Source organism: Bufo gargarizans, chromosome 2, assembly GCF_014858855.1.
Source record: "Bufo gargarizans isolate SCDJY-AF-19 chromosome 2, ASM1485885v1, whole genome shotgun sequence".
NCBI classification, from domain to species: domain Eukaryota; kingdom Metazoa; phylum Chordata; class Amphibia; order Anura; family Bufonidae; genus Bufo; species Bufo gargarizans.
Window position 1 is genome coordinate 705,353,778 of NC_058081.1, and position 25,695 is coordinate 705,379,472.

Sequence of the window (25,695 nt, forward strand, 5' to 3'; positions counted from 1 at the left end):
TAGTAAACTCTGGTAGTCTATTCCTCTACCAGAACAGACTTCCATAGTTGTTGCCACAGAAGTGAACCTAACGCTTGCAATGGGCTAAAGGGCTGCCTTAATAGGTGATATGTATCTTTATTTGGCAGGCTAGTACTGAGCGATAGATCACACTGAATCACATTAGCATAGCTGCCAAAGATCACTAGCTGACCCTGGACATCTGGTGTAATCAACACTCCAGTCCTCTCCCTAAACCCATCTAAAAGCAATGTAGAAAATCTCAAGCACTATTGCTATAGTACGACATGTGAATAGACACTAGATGGTATAAGAACAGTGCTTCATGGGACCATTAACCACACTGCACTGGGTAAACAGAAACTAGAAGGAAAACAAGGTGATTACCATTACATGGACCAGAACATGGTAAAAAGGGTCACTACCAATACATGGACCACAAGGTGGTAAACGGGGTCATTATCATTACATGGACCAGAACATGGTAAATGGGGTCATTATCATTACATGGACCAGAACATGGTAAAAAGGGTCACTACCATTACATGGACCACAAGGTGGTAAACGGGGTCATTATCATTACATGGACCAGAACATGGTAAAAAAAAAGTCACTACCATTACATGGACCAGAAGATGGTAAACGGGGCCATTATCATTACATGGACCAGAACATGGTAAACGGGGTCATTATCATTACAATGACCAGAACATAGTAAACGGGGTCATTATCATTACATGGACCAGAACATGGTAAAAAGGGTGACTACCATTACATGGACCAGAACATGGTAAACGGGGTCATTATCATTACATGGACCAGAACAGGGTAAACGGGGTCACTACCATTACATGGACCAAAAGATGGTAAACGGGGTCATTATCATTACATGGACCAGAACATGGTAAACGGGGTCATTATCATTACATGGACCAGAACATGGTAAACAGGGTCAATATCATTACATGGACCAGAACATGGTGAAGGGAAGAAACATCCCTCGGCGCAAAGAAACAACCAGGTACAGATGAAGAATCTTCAAATGTTTATTGCAGAATCACTACGCGTTTCGGGGACCACTTCCCCTTCTGTTGCCGCAACACTATTTACCTGAAGAAGGGGAAGTGGTCCCCGAAACACGTAGTGATTCTGCAATAAACATTTGAAGATTCTTCATCTGGTTCTTTGAGCCGAGGGATGTTTCTTCCTTTCACCATATAATAATTCTCCGTGAGGGCCCAGGCACGCTCATCCGAGGAGACCTGCATCAGTGGCTGCAAACCAACCTCTCTCTTGGGGATTGATTTTATTCCCTACACTCCGACAGTAGTGTTGTGCCTATTGCTTGCACAACCCTTTAAGGTGAGCCTTCCAATTTGGAGTTTATTTTACTTTTCCCCATACGTTTTCACCCTATGGTGCGCCTTCTTTTATGTTTATCTAGTAAACAAACGCCTGAGAATCTGAAATCTGATGGACCAGAACATGGTAAATAGGGTGATTATCATTACGTGGATCAAGAAGATGGTAAACAGGGTTATAACCATTACAGGGATCCAAAACATGGTAAACTGGGTCATTATCATTACATGGACCAGAACATAGAAAACAGGAAGATCACAATTATGTAGCCCCCAAGAACATCAGAAAAGGGTGATTACCATTATGTGGACCCAGAACATGGTCAACTAGGTGAATACCATTACATGGACCCAGAGCTTGATAAAGAGGATGAATCCCGGTTCATTGCTAAATGATTGAGTAACGGTACTCTAACCGAGGCAACAGGTTAAATACAAGTTTCTAGTTTCTCAACTCCTGTCCTCGGGACCCACCTACCAGTCATGTTTTTTAAGATTTCCTTAGTATTGAGCAGGTGATATAATTAGTGTCCATGCATCAGGACTTACCACAGGTATTCATTCTGTGGGATATTCTCAAATCCTGACCGGTAGGTGGGTCCCGAGAACAGGAATTGAGAAACCCTGTTCTAGATGGACCTAAAACATAGTCAAGTGAGTGCCAGGTCATGGTCCCAGAATATAGTCAACTAGGCAAAATACCATTACAAGGCCCTAAATATAGTAACAAAGTAAAAAATACAAGCATGTGTATTAAAGTATGTGTATGAAAGTATCAATCTAAAGCAATGTATGAAAGCAGTGACTATAACAAGACTCTACTGGGTGAAATTACAGATGGCAGTCATTTTCAGCTCTCCTGTGGAACATTTCCCAGATACAGAAATATCTGATCTCTGAAATGGCATCTGGCAGTACTTGTATGGCCACCTTCAGATGGACAGTAATGCACTGTAGCCACCATTGCCACCAACTACACCTCCACTCTTAAGTACCTAGTGTCTAACCATGTATACAGAATACCTTATGTCCTTCTGGATTTGGTGATCTCATCTTTTAGGTTTGGACATTGGAGATGCCAGGTTTCACATAAACCATGGTGTGCCCTACCATGGGTGCCAGCTGTGCTTTCTAATATCCTCCTGTTGTAGAAGTATTATCACTCATCAATGTATAGGGTGAACGTCAAATTAGTGTTACTAAACTGCATGGGGTTTTGGTTTTGGTGGGTTTTTGTTTGTTTGAGGCACATTTCTCTGTGTTTCTAGGATTTTGGAAGGTACATTAGCACATCCATGTGCAACCCTAGAAATTATATGAAGTTTCATTTCTAAAGGCTTTTTCACTGGACACACTTATGTATGGCGTGGACAGGCACATACATGACAAGAATGCATGGTGTCCATTTATGTTTCTGGGTGTATACATAATATTGTGTGACCTGTGTGTATGGGGCGCAGTTGTGGGTGTGTTTTGCCCATGGTCGAACATTTTGTAATGCTTTGACCCCACCTTGATATTTTCCTTGGCGAGACTCAGTGGTAATATCTGTATCCGCACCAGATAATGGCCCCCCTACAGCAAGGCATCTGCAGGACAGGTTTCTGCTTTCTGAAGTGTTGTAGAAAATTCCCATGAAGGTTTTGCAGATTAAAATGTGTGTCCTGTAGATAATGTGCAGTACATGGGCAGTGCATGGTTGATGTAATGGTGATGCCTTGCAGACAGCATGGCATGGTAACATCACCTCCTCATGCTGGCAGAGACAGAGAATGGCATGGTAACATGTGCATCACCCTGTCATCCTGGCAGAGAGTAGGGCATGGTAACATCATAACATCACCCCCTCATCCTGGCAGAGAGCAGGGCATGGTAACATCACCCCATCACACTGGCAGAGAGCAGGGCATTACAACATCACCCCCTTACACTGGCAGAGAGCAGGGCATTACAACATCACCCCCTTACACTGGCAGAGAGCAGGGCATTACAACATCACCCCCTCACACTGGCAGAGAGCAGGGCATGGTAACATCATACCTCATCCTTGCAGAGAGCAGGGCATGGTAACATCACCCCCTTACACTGGCAGACAGCATGGCATGGTAACATCACCCTCTCATCCTGGCAGAGAGCAGAACATGGTAACATCAACCCCTCATCCTGGCAGAGAGCAGGGCATGGTAACATCACCCCCTCATCCTGGCAGAGAGCAGGGCATGGTAACATCACCCCTCACACTGGCAGAGAGCAGAGCATGGTAACATCACCCCCTCATCCTGGCAGAGAGCAGGGCACGGTAACATCACCCCCTTATCCTGGCAGAGAGCAGGGCATGGTAACATCACCCCCTCATCCTGGCAGAGAGCAGGGCACGGTAACATCACCCCCTTATCCTGGCAGAGAGCAGGGCATGGTAACATCACCCCCTCATCCTGGCAGAGAGCAGGGCATGGTAACATCACCCCCTCATCCTGGCAGAGAGAAGGGCATTATAACATCACCCCCTCCCACTGGCAGAGAGCAGGGCATGGTAACATCACCCCCTCATCCTGGCAGAGAGAAGGGCATTATAACATCACCCCCTCCCACTGGCAGAGAGCAGGGCATGGTAACATCACCCCCTCCCACTGGCAGAGAGCAGGGCATTATAACATCACCCCCTCCCACTGGCAGAGAGCAGGGCATAGTAACATCACCCTCATCCTGGCAGAGAGCAGGGCATTGTAACATCACCCCCTCACACTGGCAGAGAGCAGGGCATGGTAACATCACCCCCTCACACTAGCAGACAGCAGGGCATGGTAACATCACCCCCTTATCCTTTCAGAGAGCAGGGCATGGTAACATCACCCCCTCATCCTGGCAGAGAGCAGGGCATTATAACATCACGCCCTCCCACTGCCAGAGATCAGGGCATTACAACATCACCCCCTCCCACTGGCAGAGAGCAGGGCATGGTAACATCACCCCCCTCATCCTGGCAAAGAGCAGGGCATGGTAACATCACCCCTCATCCTGGCAGAGAGCAGGGCATTATAACATCACCCCCTCACACTGGCAGAGAGCAGGGCTTGGTAACATCACCCCCCTCATCTTGGCAGAGAGCAGGGCATGGCAGCATCACCCCTCATCCTGGCAGAGAGCAGGGCATGGCAGCATCACCCCTCATCCTGGCAGAGAGCAGGGCATTATAACATCACCCCTCACACTGGCAGAGAGCAGGGCTTGGTAACATCACCCCTCACACTGGCAGAGAGCAGGGCATGGCAACATCACCCCCTCACACTGGCAGAGAGCAGGGCATGGTAGCATCAGCCCTCATCCTGGCAGAGAGCAGGGCATGGTAACATCACCCCTCATCCTGGCAGAGAGCAGGGCATTATAACATCACCCCCTCACACTGGCAGAGAGCAGGGCTTGGTAACATCACCCCTCATCCTGGCAGAGAGCAGGGCATGGCAACATCACCCCTCACACTGGCAGAGAGCAGGGCTTGGTAACATCACCCCCTCACACTGGCAGAGAGCAGGGCATGGTAACATCACCCCTCATCCTGGCAGAGAGCAGGGGATGGCAACATCACCCCCTCATACTGGCAGAGAGCAGGGCTTGGTAACATCACCCCCTCATACTGGCAGAGAGCAGGGCACGGTAACATCACCCCCTCACACTGGCAGAGAGCAGGGCTTGGTAACATCACCCCTCATCCTGGCAGAGAGCAGGGCATGGTAACATCACCCCCTCACACTGGCAGAGAGCAGGGCATAGTAACATCACCCCCTCACACTGGCAGAGAGCAGGGCATGGTAACATCACCCACTCACACTGGCAGAGAGCAGGGCATGGTAACATCACCCCCTCACACTGGCAGAGAGCAGGGCATGGTAACATCACCCCCTCACACTGGCAGAGAGCAGGGCTTGGTAACATCACCCCCTCACACTGGCAGAGAGCAGGGCATGGTAACATCACCCCTCATCCTGGCAGAGAGCAGGGCATGGCAACATCACCCCCTCATACTGGCAGAGAGCAGGGCTTGGTAACATCACCCCCTTATACTGGCAGAGAGCAGGGCTTGGTAACATCACCCCCTCATCCTGGCAGAGAGCAGGGCACGGTAACATCACCCCCTCACACTGGCAGAGAGCAGGGCATGGCAACATCACCCCCCTCATCCTGGCAGAGAGCAGGGCATGCTAACATCACCCCTCACACTGGCAGAGAGCAGGGCATGGCAACATCACCCCCCTCATCCTGGCAGAGAGCAGGGCATGCTAACATCACCCCTCACACTGGCAGAGAGCAGGGCATGGTAACATCACCCCTCACACTGGCAGGTGCCCGCCTCTATGGACTCATCTACACCGCAGAGAGGCCGATAAATCCTTTCAGCAATTAGTGCTGATAAATCGGGTGTCTGCTCCAGAGGGAGATTCGGGCGACTGGCAGCCTGTGCCCTCGGGCGAGCTCCACTGAGCCGTTTAAAGATGAAAGTGGAGAAATAAAGACTCAATTTAATCTGCCTTAAAACCCTTCAACTTAAAACACCCGGAGAGTGAGGGCTGATGGGGGATAAATGGGGGTCTGACCGATCACATCGCTCCCCAACATCACTTCCCAGAAGGTCGGCCATTTACCTTCCTCTGCTCATTGAAATGCCTTTATTATAATCATTAGGGATGAGCGAATCGATTTGGTATGTTTCATCCGAAGTCGATTCGCTCATCCCTAATTATCATCATTAATAGTATGATTACATTAGATATTATATTATCAATCTTATTTTTAGATATTATATAATCATCAATATTATTTCTATAATTACATTTTATTACCAATAATATTATATTGTCATTCATATTCTTATTATTAATAGATATATTATCATGATCAATGTTATTACATCTCATTATATTACTAGCAATATTATTATTAGATATCATTATCATATTATTGCTATTATATATTATTCTATTATCAATATTACTATTATTATATATTATCATTCATATCATTACTAATACATATCATTAGCATAGTATTGCTATTATTATATATTATTATCGCATTATCAATATTATATTAAAATCATAATTATCATATGATAGTTTTAATAACTATAATTGAAGATTTTTTATTTTATTTTCATCAACATTACTATTATTAGATATAATATCACTTTTATCATGGCTATTAATATTTTATGGATTATTATATCATCATCGATGTTATCATTGCTGTTATGGGGATTATTATAATCCCCGCTATATTATTCGTATTATTTTATTCAAAAACATTATAATGTTATCAATAGTATTATAGTCACTAATAACATATCATTTTTCACACACACACAGACTGACTCCCGAATTTTGCTAAATTGTGACAATGTTCCTCGGTCAATTAATGCATTTAAAAATGTTTCCTTATGGAGTATAAATAACGTAAAAAAATAAATAAATAAAAAATACTAATAATAATTAATAATACTATACAGGAGATGATTACTTTGTATCTATAAGCTCCTTTGCCGGGGACGGATTACTGCCCTCCTGGTGTTATTGGTGGCCTCCATTAACCCTTGTGAACCCGGCACTTGAGCAGAGAATGGCCCCTGGCAGGAGGGGGCAGCGCTCAGTTTCTCGCTTTGATTACAGCTCAGCTCTTCTTTATAGAATGAGCTTTCTGTACAGAGATGAGGCGGCACAGGCAGCGGGCAGGGGCACTAAGTGCCAGGCCGGTGCCCACAGAGTGCGGCTTCTCAATCCCGAATTTCTGATCTCTGTAAACAGCGGCTTCTGTTCCCCCCAGACAGACCCCCAAATATTACATTACACAAGAGTGAGGGGAGATCAGCGGGGGGCACTGGACGCATTGTGCTCTGCGCACACAGAATGGGACCCCCACCCCCTCGTCCCCCTGTATTATAAGGAAGGAGGGGGGGGGGTCATGCTTTGTGCCCGGGAATCTTCTCCTCCTCAAGCTTTTATAGAGAGAGGCCTTTTGTCAGCCAAGTTCATCCTCAAGTTTGAGATAAAAGGGGAAAGAGGAGAGAAGGAGCCGCCATTGTACTCTGCATCCTACCCAAGAGGCCTGCACCCAGACTGAAATCATAGATGATAGATAGATAGATAGATAGATAGATAGATAGATAGATAGATAGATAGATAGATAGATAGATAGATATTAGATATATATTAAAATAATAAATATTACATAGATCGATATTAAATAGATATTAGATAAAATAATAAATATTAGATAAATACAATAATAGATATTAGATATTAAATTGATAGAATAAGTGCTATATATAGTAAAGAATAGTGAAATATTCAGCAAATTTCGTTACAAATAAATCGTAAGGTTGCACAATATTACAGCTCACAGTTCTGCAAACGAAATATATCAGCGATTACGTTTTTTATATCCAGCAATAAAAATAAAAAAAATCAGATTGTCGCAGAACAAATTCGAAGGTTCCATCAATAACACTAATGATGACATTAATCGCGGCCTCTGTGCACACTTATCATCTTATAAAAATCCTTCTGCCAGCAGCACAATTACCACAAACAATAATGTCCGCTAATTATTAAACGATTCCAGCTGATACCTGTCACTACCTGCGACTGTCACCCCAATCATCTCCCCACTCACTAATTGCTGCTGACGGCTCCTTCACTAATGGCTGCTGATGGCTCCCCGGCGGCCGCTTTCTAGGGAACATTTATAGAATGGCAAATATGTTAACAAATGAACTGGAAGCCATCACCCCGCAGCCGGGTGTAAATAATTGATCAAGGGCCACAGTCTGTGTATGTCAAACAAGGGGCCACCTGTGGCTGGAGCATCAGGGACACTGCAGGAGGAGAGGTACCCACCGTCAGGGACACCATGCCCTGTCCTCTGGTGAGAGCAGGATTGTCCATCGGGGGGGGACACTCATCACCCTTCCTACATCACAGCTCCATTATCCATTTCCAGCACACAAGAAACTAAAGCCTCCTGTACAGGTGCAGGTTCCTGGCTGCGTGACGTCATGGTCATGATTCACTACGCAATAATAAATCCATGCATTTCTGGCTGCGTGACGTCATGGTCATGATTCACTACGCAATAATAAATCCATGCATTTCTGGCTGCGTGACGTCATCATTATAATTCACTCCGCAATAATAAATCAGTGCATGCAGAAGTCGGCGCACATTATAGCGACATTATAATGGCCACCCCCCGGCTTACCTTTGTCGCCCAGGATGCCATCGATGCTGTGCTTGGTCTTCTTCTCGCCATCTTCATCTTTCTTGTCACATTCATCATCTTCCTCTTTTTTCCCGAACTTTATTCTGAGGACCCGGCTAATCGAACTCACTAAACCTCAGAAATGGAAAGAGACGGGAGGCGATATAAATTTGGGTGACAGAAGAAATTGTCCTGGTATATACTATATAATGTATGGGAAATTATCTGTATAGTGTGCACATAGGAGCGACATACTACTGTACACAGAGCATAAGCCAGTCACCAAAATGTATACACTGTGCACACTTATCCTGTAATATACAGGCAGCACAGTCACCAGAATATATACACTGTGCACACTTATCCTATAGTATACAGGCAGCACAGTCACCAGAATATGTACACTGTGCACACTTATCCTATAGTATACAGGCAGCACAGTCACCAGAATATATACACTGTGCACACTTATCCTATAATATACAGGCAGCAGTCACCAGAATATATACACTGTGCACACTTATCCTATAGTATACAGGCAGCACACTGTGCACGCTTATCCTATAATATACAGGCAGCACAGTCACCAGAATGTATACACTGTGCACACTTATCCTATAATATACAGGCAGCAGTCACCAGAATGTATACACTGTGCACACTTATCCTATAGTATACAGGCAGTACACTGTGCACGCTTATCCTATAATATACAGGCAGCACAGTCACCAGAATGTATACACTGTGCACACTTATCCTATAGTATACAGGCAGCACAGTCACCAGAATGTATACACTGTGCACACTTATCCTATAATATACAGGCAGCAGTCACCAGAATATATACACTGTGCACACTTATCCTATAATATACAGGCAGCAGTCACCAGAATATATACACTGTGCACACTTATCCTATAATATACAGGCAGCAGTCACCAGAATATATACACTGTGCACACTTATCCTATAGTATACAGGCATCACAGTCACCAGAATATATACACTGTGCACACTTATCCTATAGTATACAGGCAGCAACAGTCACCAGAATATATACACTGTGCACACTTATCCTATAGTATACAGGCAGCACAGTCACCAGAATATATACACTGTGCACACTTATCCTATAATATACAGGCATCACAGTCACCAGAATATATACACTGTGCACACTTATCCTATAGTATACAGGCAGCACAGTCACCAGAATATATACACTGTGCACACTTATCCTATAATATACAGGCAGCACAATCACCAGAATATATACACTGTGCACACTTATCCTATAGTATACAGGCAGCAAAGCCACCAGAATATATACACTGTGCACACTTATCTTATAGTATACAGGCAGCACAGTCACTAGAATATATACACTGTGCACACTTATCCTATCATATACAGGCAGCACAGTCACCAGAATGTATACACTGTGCACACTTATCCTATAGTATACAGGCAGCACAGTCACCAGAATATGTACACTGTGCACACTTATCTTATAGTATACAGGCAGCACAGTCACCAGAATGTATACACTGTGCACACTTATCCTATGGTATACAGGCAGCACAGTCACTAGAATGTATACACTGTGCACACTTATCCTATAGTATACAGGCAGCACAGTCACCAGAATATATACACTGTGCACACTTATCCTATAGTATACAGACAGCACAGTCACCAGAATATATACACTGTGCACACTTATCCTATAGCATACAGGCAACAGTCACCAGAATATATACACTGTGCACACTTATCCTATAGTATACAGGCAGCAACAGTCACCAGAATATATACACTGTGCACACTTATCCTATAATATACAGGCAGCACAATCACCAGAATGTATACACTGTGCACACTTATCCTGTAATATACAGGCAGCAACAGTCACCAGAATATATACACTGTGCACACTTATCCTATAATATACAGGCAGCAGTCACCAGAATATATACACTGTGCACACTTATCCTATAATATACAGGCAGCACAGTCACCAGAATGTATACACTGTGCACACTTATCCTGTAATATACAGGCAGCAACAGTCACCAGAATATATACACTGTGCACACTTATCCTATAATATAAAGGCAGCAACAGTCACCAGAATATATACACTGTGCACACTTATCCTATAATATACAGGCAGCACAGTCACCAGAATGTATACACTGTGCACACTTATCCTGTAATATACAGGCAGCACAGTCACCAGAATATATACACTGTGCACACTTATCCTATAATATACAGGCAGCACAGTCACCAGAATATATACACTGTGCACACTTATCCTATAGTATACAGGCAGCACAGTCACCAGAATATATACACTGTGCACACTTATCCTACAGTATACAGGCAGCACAATCACCAGAATATATACACTGTGCACACTTATCCTATAGTATACAGGCAGCACAGTCACCAGAATGTATACACTGTGCACACTTATCCTATAGTATACAGGCAGCACAGTCACCAGAATGTATACACTGTGCACACTAATCCTATAATATACAGGCAGCACAGTCATCAGAATGTATACACTGTGCACACTTATCCTATAATATACAGGCAACAGTCACCAGAATATATACACTGTGCACACTTATCCTATAATATACAGGCAGCACAGTCACCAGAATGTATACACTGTGCACACTTATCCTGTAATATACAGGCAGCACAGTCACCAGAATATATACACTGTGCACACTTATCCTATAATATACAGGCAGCACAGTCACCAGAATATATACACTGTGCACAAGTATCCTGTACTATACAGGCAGCACAGTCACCAGAATATATACACTGTGCACACTTATCCTATAGTATACAGGCAGCACAGTCACCAGAATATATACACTGTGCACACTTATCCTACAGTATACAGGCAGCACAATCACCAGAATATATACACTGTGCACACTTATCCTATAGTATACAGGCAGCACAGTCACCAGAATGTATACACTGTGCACACTTATCCTATAGTATACAGGCAGCACAGTCACCAGAATGTATACACTGTGCACACTAATCCTATAATATACAGGCAGCACAGTCACCAGAATGTATACACTGTGCACACTTATCCTATAATATACAGGCAACAGTCACCAGAATATATACACTGTGCACACTTATCCTATAGTATACAGGCAGCACAGTCACCAGAATATATACACTGTGCACACTTATCCTATAGTATACAGGCAGCACAGTCACCAGAATATATACACTGTGCACAAGTATCCTGTACTATACAGGCAGCACAGTCACCAAAATATATACACTGTGCACACTTATCCTATAATATACAGGCAACAGTCACCAGAATATATACACTGTGCACACTTATCCTACAGTATACAGGCAGCACAATCACCAGAATATATACACTGTGCACACTTATCCTATAGCATACAGGCAACAGTCACCAGAATATATATACTTTGCACACCTATCCTATAATATACAGGCAGCACAGTCACCAGAATATATACACTGTGCACACTTATCCTGTAATATACAGGCAACAGTCACCAGAATATATACACTGTGCACACTTATCCTATAGTATACAGGCAGCACAGTCACCAGAATATATACACTGTGCACACTTATCCTATAGGATACAGGCAGCACAATCACAAGAATGTATACAATGTGTGCACACTTATCCTATAGTATACAGGCAACAGTCTGTATATTATATGTAATATATACACTGTGCACACATCCTGTAGTATACAATGATATACAGGCAGCAGTCATCAAAATATATGTACTGTGCACATTATACAGTTCACATACCGGTGGCCAAACCCACATACATGCGTGCACATCCTATTATACATCATGTGCACACTAATAGTGTAATATAATGTTATGTACAATGCACAATCCTACATTATTTTTACATTACACCGAACCAGTAATATATAGTGTGCACACTTTCCTAAAATTATATAAATATATGTATGTGTGTGATATTATATATAATACTAGGAGAACACATAGAAAACACAAGATACATGCAATATATACAGAGAGCATACTCTCATTTTATAACGTAAAGTGAACACCCTCTTCCTTTAAAAAAAACATTGATAATACATAGGGAGCTATTCCATAACCATTATATAATATACAGTGGGCAGACTGACAATACAACTCTTATACAGGGGAGCTCCTTCATTTATAGTCATATAATATCCAATGTGTACACTCATTCTATAACACAGTGCATTCATAATATACTTTGTGAAAATGTATAATCCCTATAATATACAGGATCCTATGCGTGTGCATTTATATGATGTAACACACCTAGGGTTGTGTATATACTGCACAGGTATAGTCATGTAATATATGATGTGCACGCTTTCAATAGGAACATTCATCCTTTCACACTTGTAGACATATAACATGAAAATAATAATAATAATAATAATAATAATAATAATAATAAAATAATAATAATAATAATAATAATAATAAAAATAATAATATACAGGGGAGCAAAATAATAATATGCTGTGTGTACAATATACAGTGATTATACCTATATTATACCGGGAACAGTTATAAAAATACACTGTTCACACATGGAGATCACTAATGTATATCTTATCATATACAGTGTGCACACTTATCACACTTATCCTGGAGGCACACACTCATCTTGCATGTCCTGTAATATATAATGTGCACACTTATCCTGGGGATACACACCATCTATGTATATATTATAATATACAGTATTCACACTTATCCTGGAGGCACACACCCATCATACATATACTGTAATATACAGTGTGCTCACATATTCTGTGGGCACAGGCTCCTTTTCACAACCCTAGCTCGGTGAAGTGTCAGCTCTGCGGGCAAGGTGTATATGACTGGGTGCAGTGTGGCCCCTGCGCTCACCTGAGGGGACCGAGCTCCGGTCACAGTGCCCGTCCTTCAGCAGCCGGTCCCGGATCTCCCAGCTGAACATCCCCGGGTTCTCCCTCTTGTATTCCTCGATCTTCTTCTCGACATCGGGAGTGGCCACCTGCTTTAATGGTAAAGACATGGGGCAGCAGGTCAGTATGGACAGGGGCCAGGAGCCCTCATAGGACACATGTATGTGAGGACATCCTGTGCACCAGATCCTCTGCTTATATATGGACACAATGTATAACTATGTGATATACAATGTCTCCATGTGTATATTCTCTATTACTATGTGATATAAAATGTCTCCATGGGTATACTCTCTATTACTATGTGATATAAAATGTCTCCATGTGTATACTCTCTATTACTATGTGATATAAAATGTCTCCATGTGTATACTCTCTATTACTATGTGATATACACTGTCCCCATGTGTATATTCTCTATTACTATGTGATATACACTGTCCCCATGTGTATATTCTCTATTACTATGTGATATAAAATGTCTCCATGTGTATATTCTCTATTACTATGTGATATACACTGTCTCCATGTGTATATTCTCTATTACTCTATGCTATACACTGTCTCCATGTGTATATTCTCTATTACTATGTGATATAAAATGTCTCCATGTGTATATTCTCTATTACTATGTGATATACACTGTCTCCATGTGTATATTCTCTATTACTATGTGATATACAATGTCTCCGTGTGTATATTCTCTATTACTATGTGATATACATTGTCTCCATGTGTATATTCTCTATTACTATGTGATATAAAATGTCTCCATGTGTATATTCTCTATTACTATGTGATATACACTGTCTCCATGTGTATATTCTCTATTACTATGTGATATACACTGTCTCCATGTGTATACTCTCTATTACTATGTGATATACACTGTCTCCATGTGTATATTCTCTATTACTATGTGATATACACTGTCTCCATGTGTATATTCTCTATTACTATGTGATATACACTGTCTCCATGTGTATATTCTCTATTACTATGTGATATACAATGTCTCCATGTGTATATTCTCTATTACTATGTGATATAAAATGTCTCCATGTGTATATTCTCTATTACTATGTGATATACACTGTCTCCATGTGTATATTCTCTATTACTATGTGATATACACTGTCTCCATGTGTATATTCTCTATTACTCTATGCTATACACTGTCTCCATGTGTATATTCTCTATTACTCTGCGATATACAATGTCTCCATGTGTATATTCTCTATTACTATGTGATATACACTGTCTCCATGTGGATACTCTCTATTACTATGTGATATACAATGTCTCCATGTGTATATTCTCTATTACTATGTGATATACACTGTCTCCATGTGGATATTCTCTATTACTATGTGATATACAATGTCTCCATGTGGATCCTCTCTATTACTATGTGATATACACTGTCCCCATGTGGATCCTCTCCATTGCTATGAGATATGCCCTGTCTCCATGTGTATATTCTCTATTACTATGTGATATACACTGTCTCCATGTGGATCCTCTATATTACTATGTGATATACCATGTCTCCCTGTGGATACTCTATATTACTATGTGATATACACTGTCTCCCTGTGGATACTCTATATTACTATGTGATATACACTGTCTCCATGTGTATATTCTCTATTACTATGTGATATACAATGTCTCCATGTGGATCCTCTCTATTACTATGTGATATACACTGTCCCCATGTGGATCCTCTCCATTGCTATGAGATATGCCCTGTCCCCATGCCCCCTGCACACTGATGCCAGTGCCCCTGTCCTCTGGGACACTCACCCTGGGTTTGCTGCCCCCGATGGCCCCGGGCCGGATGGAGCCAGTCTCCTGGTATCTGCACAGGATTTTGGAGACGCAGCCATGGGAGACCCGGAGCTGCCTGGAGATGACACAGGGGCGGATGCCATGGTGGGCCATCTCCACTATCTTGTGTCTGATGTGGTTGGGCAGGGGTCTGCCATTGATGAAGACTCCCCCGAGCTGATTCACTCGACCTTGGCCCAAAGGAGTGGACACTGAGGGAGAAAACACACATACATGTAATACTACACATCATGTACATACATACTGCACATCACACACATACATGTAATACTGCACATCATGTACATACATACTGCACATCACACACATACATGTAATACTGCACATCACACACATACATGTAATACTGCACATCACACGCATACATGTAATACTGCACATCACACACATACATGTAATACTGCACATCACACACATACTGTATGTCACCTACTATAAACCATACACACCTATGGCACCTACTGTGCAGTCTGCATACTGTAGTTACTGGATCCACTAAATCCATTTCCCAGAAACTATTTCTTTATTGATTGTTTCTCACCGATCTCTATACAACACTAATGTGCAGTGACTGATAATCCCGATAACATAGACTATAGGCAGACCCGGGAGTAATGGAAAACTCCTATACATTCCCATACAGCATGTACTAGTCAGACCCGGGAATATTATAGACATTCTACACTCCTGTACTTGCTGCATAAACTGCAGGCCAATCATATACTACTGCGTGCATACATTATATATATACTACTGTGTGCATACATTATATATATACTACTGTGTGCATACATTACACATATACTACTGTGTGCATACATTACACATATACTACTGTGTGCATACATTATATATATACTACTGTGTGCATACATGCACACATTACACATATACTACTGTGTGCATACATTATATATATACTACTGTGTGCATACATTACACATATACTACTGTGTGCATACATTATATATATATACTACTGTGTTCTTACATTACACATATACTACTGTGTGCATACATTATATATATACTACTTTGTGCATACATTACACACATATATATATATATATATATATATATATATACAACTGTGTGCAATTGTGCATACATTATATATATATGGTCATTGAAGCATTGATTTATCAATAATATATATGTCATTCTGCACATTACATGGTATATCCATTTCCATACCTGCTGATATAAGCACTAGGAATACTTATCGTTTTATTATCTATATATTTGTATATTGTAAACAATATATTGGCTATCTATTATACATATGTAATATATATATATATTGCACGCTGCTATATGCCCTGCAGATTATTATGGAGACTGTGGGCTGTGAATCGTACATCGGTTCAGTACAGATTCGGTGGCCGATCCTCAGGACACTATAATATATGTATACACCTATGTCTCTATTACCGGCTGTTAGGTTATGACCAGTGACTATATAAAACGATTAGTAGCCGGGGATGCGGAGGGAAGGTGAAATACCCACTTTCTATATCCTATAAACTGATGGAATCGGCTACACGGCATCAGCGCGATTTTCCGGTTCTGCCGGGCCCTGATAATCCGGCAATTTGTTTAATATGGCGTCATTCAGATGCAGCAGATTAGGGCGATTTTCCGGCCCGGGAGCTGCATAATTTATGGCGCCGGGGAGGACGCAGATATTTGGAGATTTAATGACAATCATGCGCCGCTAATTCCCCGGGCACTTTGCTCCTACACTCAGCGGCGGTGATGACAGATAAGGGGCCACTCCGAGGGCCCATCTCCCAGTCAAGTGGCCCCGAGAAGCCGCGCTCATTATTCGCAGTCATGATGAGCAAACATGGCTCTAATCCGTTGATCCGCCTCTTTGCGCCTGTTGTCTTTTCCTCCGGCTCTCCGGTAAATCCCCGCGGATTGTGGGTTTTGCCGTTTTCGTGGCTTTTCACAGTTTCTTTGCGGCCACTTGATCACGGAATAGATGGAGATGGATTTGGAGAAGTGCGAGCGCTGAGGGCGCATTAGATGTGCAACCCTGCGCCAGATGAGTGCAGCCGCTCCTGCGACAGCTGCTCATTAACCCCGCACTGGCCCCGGCCACACGGTCGGCCGATCTGCTGACCGCAACCGGCCGGGACCAGAAGTCGCAGAAGGAAACGGCTTCTACAAGACTTTACCACAGAACATGAAGACCTGTGGATTATCTCTATCTATCTATCTATCTATCTATCTATCTATCTATCTATCTAATATCTATCTATCTATTATCTATCTATCATCTATCTATCTCATATCTATCTATCTATCCATCTATATATCTATCTTTCATTTATATCTATCTAATATCTATCTCTATCTAACTATTTAATATCTATCTAATATCTATGTTATATCTATCTCCTATCTATCTATCTATCTATCTATCTATCTCCTATCTATCTATCTATCTATCTATCTATCTATCTATCTATCTATCTATCTATCATCTATCTCAAGCAACGCAACATTCTTTATGTTATAGTATACTACTATCTCTATATATTATAATATACTAGTATCATATCTGTCATCTCAATGCTACATTAAATTAAAATGATAATAAATATTTTTATTTTTAAAAACGAAAAAAGTGTAAATATTAAAAACACTGGAAATTATATAAACCCAATTAAAATGATAATAAATCTTTTTTGCAATTAAATTAAAAAAGAAAAGAAACAGAAAATAATGCAATAAAAGGGAGGGGGGTTATAATAAATCAACAACATAATTTTCACTAGGAATTATATAGATACTAATAATAATATTATAATTCATTTAGTAAAAAAAAAAAAAATCTATGAAAAAGGAGGAAAAATTAAGAAAAAAAAATAAAGAAAAAACCAGGGAAAATTATTTTTCTCTTTGCAAATGTCCTAAAACTTTAAATCGAGGACGCATCCTGTGGAATAGAAGATTTTTCTTTCCTTGCACTGGGTGCGGGGGGCACTTACCTTCCAGGGGGAATCCTGTCCTGGGGTAGTTCTGACCTGGAGCCGGCCGCATCATTCTTGGGACAGTGCCAGGCAGGGCAGCCATTCAGGTCGGGTCAGCAGAACCTGGTTCCTAGTGGAGCCCAGTTGATGCCCAGCAAAGTGACCAGTCTGTGCAGATGTCGCAGGGATGTCTGGCTGCTGATCCCCCCCTCCAGGTCTCTGGAATATAAAAGTTACTGGAGTGCTGGTCCCCGGGAAAGTCAGAAGAAGGGGGAGCAGATGCGCTGCAGCAGGGGAGGCTGGGGGTCTTGATTTCTGCAGAGGTAGCAGGGTGTTTGGGGGGCACAGAATGTCAGCTGGGAGCTTTGCAAGTTGTTAAAGTGGCCAGAAGTTTGGAGGAGGAGAGGCTGTGATCAGGGCTAGGCTCTGCCCTGCTTCTTTTATTCATGAAGAGGGATGGGGCAGTGGACCAATGGCAGGCAGCAGGCACAATGCTCAGGCAGGGAGGACTGTCACTGCTTTATACCTCTGCCTCCTTCTGTGCCCAGTGGTGGCCATGGGGAGGAGAGGCACTGCTGCTGCCCCAGGTACAGGGACCCAGCCTCATAGATCAGGGTGCTGCAGCCTTAAAGTGACCCTAGAAAATAATAATAATAATAATAAAGGTGACCCCGTGCTGGAGGGGGAGGGGGTACAAGTAGGCAGGACCAGCAATACCATAGTGCTGCACAAAATATAACTGCCCCTCTGTGGTGGTCAGTGCCATACAAGAGCTCTACCGACCCATTCAGCCCAGACCCCCATGACAACTTCAGAGGACAGCAATGCAGCTGAATTCAGGAGGGCACCTGCTGGTACCTAGGTACCACCCTAGTGCCCATCTCTGTCTTGCCTGGCACTACCTGTCTGGTGCCATCCTGTGCAGAGCTCCAGGTGCAGGCACTGGGCAGTGGCAGGACAATGGCTGCCTCTGGGCGGGCAGGGGGTGCACATTTTTAGGGGGTGAGCCGCTCTGAAAATCCCTCTCAGCAGGGGATGACGCCGAACTCACAATCAACCGTTTTCATATGTAAAATGGGGGATTCTTAATATTCAGAGGAAACGTTTCATCCCATCCTGGGGTTTGATTCTACATTGTGCTCCCCAGATCTCCAAGATGATCCCAAGAAGTGGGGGGAGAAAAGAGCAGAGGGGAGGCTGAGGGGTCTTCCAGAAGTGGGCTTCACATACACAGAGGCTGCACTGATACATTGTAACGAATACGGAACCATGGGGTTCACCAGATACGGGCAGGGGGCACAGACTGGCACACCCTGATCGCCCGATCTCATCTACCATCTTCTCCACCAGGAGCTGCAGATCCGGTGCAATGTGCACAGTGCCCAGCTCCAACAAGTGCACTGTTATGTGCAGCCCCCATGATGAATAATCAGGGGCCCCATTAATCTCTGCCCTGTGCTGGCATCTTAATGCCTGTCATTTGGGGCAGCAGAGACCTGTCAGCTCCCCGGGATTTCGGGGCACTGATGTCCTGCTGAAGAGCAATGTCACAATTAGACAGTGTGGAGGGGTGAAATGGCGATTTCACATTGAGGGGGGGGGGGGGGGGGGGGGGGTGCATGTTAAGTACCAGCCAGGTCCTGGGAGGAGGATGAGCCTCATGCCCTAATATTAGCGGCAATTCATGATTACAGGGCCACTGCAAAAACAGCCGCCGAGCCTGACAGGGTTAAAAAAAAGTGTCCAGGGCATTAACCCTTTGATTTCCCCCCCGCACCTCTTGCAGTCACTGGTTTGGCTTGGGAATCGATCACACACAAAAAAAAAAAGCAGCAAAGAGAATTTTGCCAAGGATTTTTCGGGGGAGAAAATGGCTGTTTGTGTCATTGCCGAAAATTGTGTGAAAAGTGGATTCAGAGGAAAACTGTAAATTTTATGGAGGAGGAGGAGGAGGGTGAGAGACTTGAAATGTTAGAAATAAAACTTGTAATTTATGTCACCTCAGCCCCGTTATGTGATTATTATCGTTTATTATTATTATTATTATTATTTACGGTTAATTATTGTTAGACATTATAAATTTTGTGTTATACATTGTGTTATGATTGTAGCATTGTCATCAATTATTCTTGTATTATTATAATTATTGTTATTAGTATTAATAGTAAGGATTATTATTGTTTTTGTTTATTATTATTGTTATTATTATTTAGTATAGGATTAGTATTGTTAGTATTTAGTAGTATTATGATAAATAGTTGTTAGTATTATTATAATTATACTTATTATTAGTATTAATAGTAATGATTATTATTATTGTTATTATTATTTAGTATTATGATGACAAGTATTATTATTACTATGTTATTATTTAATATTATTCTAATTATTAGTAGTGTTATTATTTAGTAATATTATGAGTCTAATTATTATGTCTTTTGTTTTCTTGGCTTGTAATAGTTTATTGTTATCTCTATTTCTCGGCACACAGTTCTTGACATAGAAGGACTGAGAATCGGACCAAACCTTCCTCCCTCTGTCATCCCAAGCACCTTTCCCCAGTGTCGCTGTCACTTCTGGCCACCAGTGTCACCTTGCAGCCTCTCATTAGAGCAGTGATTACAGCAGGCAGAATGCTCCTGTCACTTAAAATAAGAGGAGCTTCCAGGGAGATACTAATCACCTGGACATAGTGGGGACAGGTAAGGATGGCAGATGTGCTGGGTGCAATGTGTGGGCTGCAGGATCCTCCCTGTCTCATCATCATCATCCTCATCATCACCATCCTTATCATGCCAGCAGTCCGGCCAGAGATGCTTTTAATTTGTGTGTAATGAGAATTAATTTATGTTCCCAGGGATCCTCTCCAGGGAAGACAATCAGAAGTGAAGCCTCCTCTGTGTCTGCACAAAGCAGCAGAGATGTCCCCTCTGTGTCCCCTTTGTGTCCCTGCTCCTTCCAGCTCATCAGACCTTGGCCATAGACAAAGCGGTTTCGATGCAATATGATCGTCTGCACGACATGCATGGGCAATCATGGCACAGCAAATTGGCATCCGATCGATGTCATCCTAGATTTACAAGATTTCAGTCGACTTGATCCAATAGTTGCAGCGCTTTAATACACAGATTATCGCTGTACTTCGTTATGGAAATAAATGGCATCTACTTTCTGGACTTGAATGCGCAAGTTGGAGGTTTTCCTTCGATTTTTTAGTGCATTGAATGCAGATTACCTACTGATGCCAATGATCAATCCTCCTCCTCTTTTGTGATCATTTTGGATCCTGTAGATTCGGATTGAACTGGTGCAGACATAATGCACGTTTGTATCCGTTTATAGAACACCATACAATGATATAGAATGTATTGGTTATTTTGTATAAAGCAACAGATAAAATCGATAAATAAAATGTATTGACTATTGAACAGATTATATTTTATTTATTTGGCTGGATTTAGCAACAATCAGTCAGGACTTTTCCAGGCGAAGTGCAGAGTATACATCTGGTGGCCTTAGGGGCAGAGCTAGTTAAAAGTTAATTTGCATCTCTTTCTTTAGGGCTCGTTCTTTTTTGAGTTCCGTATACGGTCCGTGTACGGAACCATTAAAATGAATGTACTCTATATGCATTCCGTTTCCGTATTTCTGTTTTTCCGTTCAAAGAAAGAACAAGTCCTATTATTGCCCGCAAATCACATTCCGTGGCTCCATTCAAGTCAATGGTTCCGCAAAAAAAAAAAAATATAAAACTGAACACATACGGAATGTCTTTCGTATCCGTTCCATTTTTGCAGAACCATCTATTGAAAATGTTATGCCCAGCCCAATTTTTTCTATGTAATTACCGTATACTGTATATGCCATACGGAAAAAAGGAACGGAAAAAAGGAATGGAACTGGAAACACTACTGGAACAAAAAACAGAAGATCCATTAAAAACGGCCCGCAAAACACTGATAAAGCCATACGGTCGTGTGAACGAGCCCTTACACACACATATATATATACGGATATATATAAGCACTGGTGCCTTGCAGCGCTGGGCTCCTTTAAGAACATCTGCATGGAGTTTGTATGTTCTCCCCGTGTTTGCGTGGGTTTCCTCCGGGTTCTCCGGTTTCCTCCCACACTCCAAAGACATACTGATATGGACCTTAGATTGTGAGCCCCATTGGGGACAGAGTGATGCTAATGTCTGTATAGCGCTGCGGAATATAGTAGCGCTATATAAGTGCATTAAATAAATAAATAATATAAACTACTCTGACACATGGTGATGATACCAGACCTGTCCATTCTCTGTGCAGCAGGTGACAGGTTAGTTAACACACTAGTTTTTTAGGCAGTGTTGACATCTGCAATGGAGGCTCTTTAGAAGATTCTTCCAAAATTTTCTGCACAAAAACATAGCGCAGGACCTCTGGATGTAGTGTTATAGAGATGACATAATAAGATACATTAAGCTGAGTTCACACCAGTTATTTCCATCAGTTAAGCCTCATTCACACGTCCGTGTCCGTGCTAAAATCCGCGTGATGCATCCGTGAAGCTGCCTGTGAAGGATCTGTGTGTGGTCCGTGTGCCATCCGTGTTTCACTGACACTGCACAGCTGAAAAATAATTTTCTAAATATCTCTTTTTCTAATGATCTGTGAAACACAGATGTGACACGGATGGCATCCATGGCTTACACGGACCCATAGACCATAAAGGGCGTGATGGATCCGGGACCGTGAACACAGACAAAATAGAGCATGCATCCGTGCTAAAAATACGAACCCACGGACCGTGGTAAAAACTGATGTTTAGGTATACACATAAGGCTACATTCACACAATGTTGCATCCGTTTTTTTCTTTAAGGATCCATCAATTTTTTTTGCGGGGCTACGGAACGGACATACGGATGCGTATCTTTTGCGGACCCATTTAAATAAATGGGTCCTCATCCAATCCGCGAAAAAACGGAACGGACACGGAAACAAAATACATTCGTGTAAATGTAGCCTAAGGGCTCATGCACACAAACAAATTTTCTTTCCGTGCCCGTTCCTTTTTTTTTTTGCGGGCCGTATGCGGAACCGTTCATTTCAATGGGTCCGCAAAAAAACCTGAAGTTACTCCGTGTGCATCCCGTTTCCGTATGTCTGTATTTCTGTTCTGCAAAAAAATAGAACATGTCCTATTATTGTCCGCATTACGGACAATTATAGGACGGTTCTATTAGGGGCCAGCTGTTCCGTTCCGCAAAATACGAAATGCACACGGACATCATCCATATTTTTTCGGATCCGTTTTTTGCGGACCGCAAAATACATACGGTCGTGTGAATTAGCCCTAAAATGAATGGGGACGTGTGGTGTGCTGTCCACATCCGTTGTTCCGTTCCGTGGTCCGCAAAAAAAATAGAACCTGTCCTATTCTTGTCTGTTTTGCGGACAAGAACAAGCAGCTATATCAATAGCTGTCTGTGGCGTTCCGCAAATTGTGGAATGCACATAGACGCCATCCGTGTTTTGCGGACCGCAAAACACTCAACGTTCGTGTGCGTGTAGTCTTAAAAAAATAAAAATACCAATCTGCATGTAGGATGGTTTTGGCCACTGTGCAACTTGAAATCCTTCATAACCTGATGTCTGAAGGGAAAAAAAAAACACGGAAAAGAAACAGAAAAGTGGTAAAACTGCATATTTTGCAATGTATGTCGCAGATTTTGTTGCAAGAATTTCTGCAACTTTTCCATTCAGCCTAAGGGCTCATGCACACAAATGTATTTTCTTTCCTTGTCCATTCAGTTTTTTTTACAGACCGTATGCGGAACCATTTATTTCAATGGGTCCGTAAAAACAAAACAGAAGTTAGGGCTCGTTCACACAAACGTGTGAAGCCCGTGCTGCGGTCTGCAATGCACGGGCACCGACCGTGGCCCAGCCGCATGGGGATTGTGGACCCGTTCACTTGAATGGGTCCGCGATCCCTCCGTTCCGCAAAAAGATAGAGAATGCTCTATCTTTTTTTGCAGTGTGGAGGCACAGAATGGAACCCTAGGAAGCACTCCGTAGTGTTCCGTTCCGTGCTTCCGTTCTGCATCTCCGGATTTGCGGACCCATTGAAGTGAATGGGTCTGCATCCGTGATGCGGAATGCACTCGCAACGGTGCCCGTCCACAATACGGCAACAGGCAGCACACGTTCGTGTGAACAACCCCCTTCTCCGCATGCTTTCCGTTTCCATATATTCTATCATTGTCCGCGTTACGGACAAGGATAGGACTGTTCTATTGGGGGCCAGCTGTTCCGTTCCACAAAATAAGGAATGCACACGGACGTCATCCGTATTTTTTGCGGATCCGTTTTTTGCAGACTGCAAAATACATACGGTCGTGTGCATGAGCCATAACATGCAGAAATCAATGTGCATGCTGCCCAAAAAAAACTAAAACATTCAGCTGAATGGAACTGATTTTCAGTTGCACAAATTTCTGCAAAAATAAATAAAAATCTGCCATGTGGGAATCCACCCTTACCCCCTCTGTGCTCATACATCAGATTTTTTTTCTAGCGGAGCCGGACAGAACTATATATGCGTATGTGCACTTGGTGCACAGGTCTGGCATCTATAGACTCATAGCGCCAGACAGAAAAACGTAGCATGCAGGTATTTGGCGATATGCCAGATGAATATGAATGGTCCCCCTAGAAAACGATGGGCTCGGTTCTAGCTTCGGTTTCTTTCTGGCGTTCTATAAACTACGCTGGAGGGAAACTGAGTCGGATCGCCGGCCTTAATGTGAAAGGGGCCTTATGCTAGAAATTCAAGGGTGCTCAATATGGAGGGAACCCCCACAACGCCGATCAAAGAATAAAACTGAGATTTTCTGCTACGATTGAAAGCACTTGGAGGCACATCGCACCCTCCTCAAAGGACTTACTAAGGCCTCCTGCACACGACCGTATGGGTTTTTCAGTGTTTTGTGGTCTGTTTTTCACGGATTCGTTGTTCCGTTTTTTGTTTCCGTTGTGTTTCCGTTTTTCCATTTCATTTTTCCATTTCGTTTTTCCGTATGACATATACAGTAAACAGTAATTACATAGATAAAATTGGGCTGGGCATAACATTTTCAATAGATGGTTCCGCAAAAAACGGAACGGAAACGGAAGACATACGGATGCATTTCTGTATGTGTTCCGTTTTTTTGTGGACCCATTGACTTGAATGGAGCCACGGAACGTGATTTGCGGGCAATAATAGGACA

General features: G+C 42.5%; 1 protein-coding gene across 4 annotated transcripts in view; it reads right to left on the bottom strand.

Moving 5' to 3' along the window:
* Positions 1 to 18,818, bottom strand: part of PAX7 (paired box 7) — a 115,471-nt gene extending 96,653 nt beyond the window's left edge. The window contains exons 1-4 of one of the 4 annotated variants that reach the window (XM_044278635.1): positions 18,457 to 18,818; positions 15,416 to 15,651; positions 13,572 to 13,698; positions 8,610 to 8,738 (exon numbers count right to left, since the gene is read on the bottom strand). In XM_044278635.1, the coding sequence (XP_044134570.1) occupies positions 8,610 to 8,738; positions 13,572 to 13,698; positions 15,416 to 15,651; positions 18,457 to 18,541 (577 nt within the window). In that variant the 5' untranslated portion in view covers positions 18,542 to 18,818. Of the gene's footprint in view, positions 1 to 8,609; positions 8,745 to 13,571; positions 13,702 to 15,415; positions 15,652 to 18,456 lie in introns of all 4 variants that reach the window. The other 3 variants (XM_044278632.1, XM_044278634.1, XM_044278631.1) reach the window with 3 other exon arrangements.
* Positions 18,819 to 25,695: the final 6,877 nt, after the last annotated feature.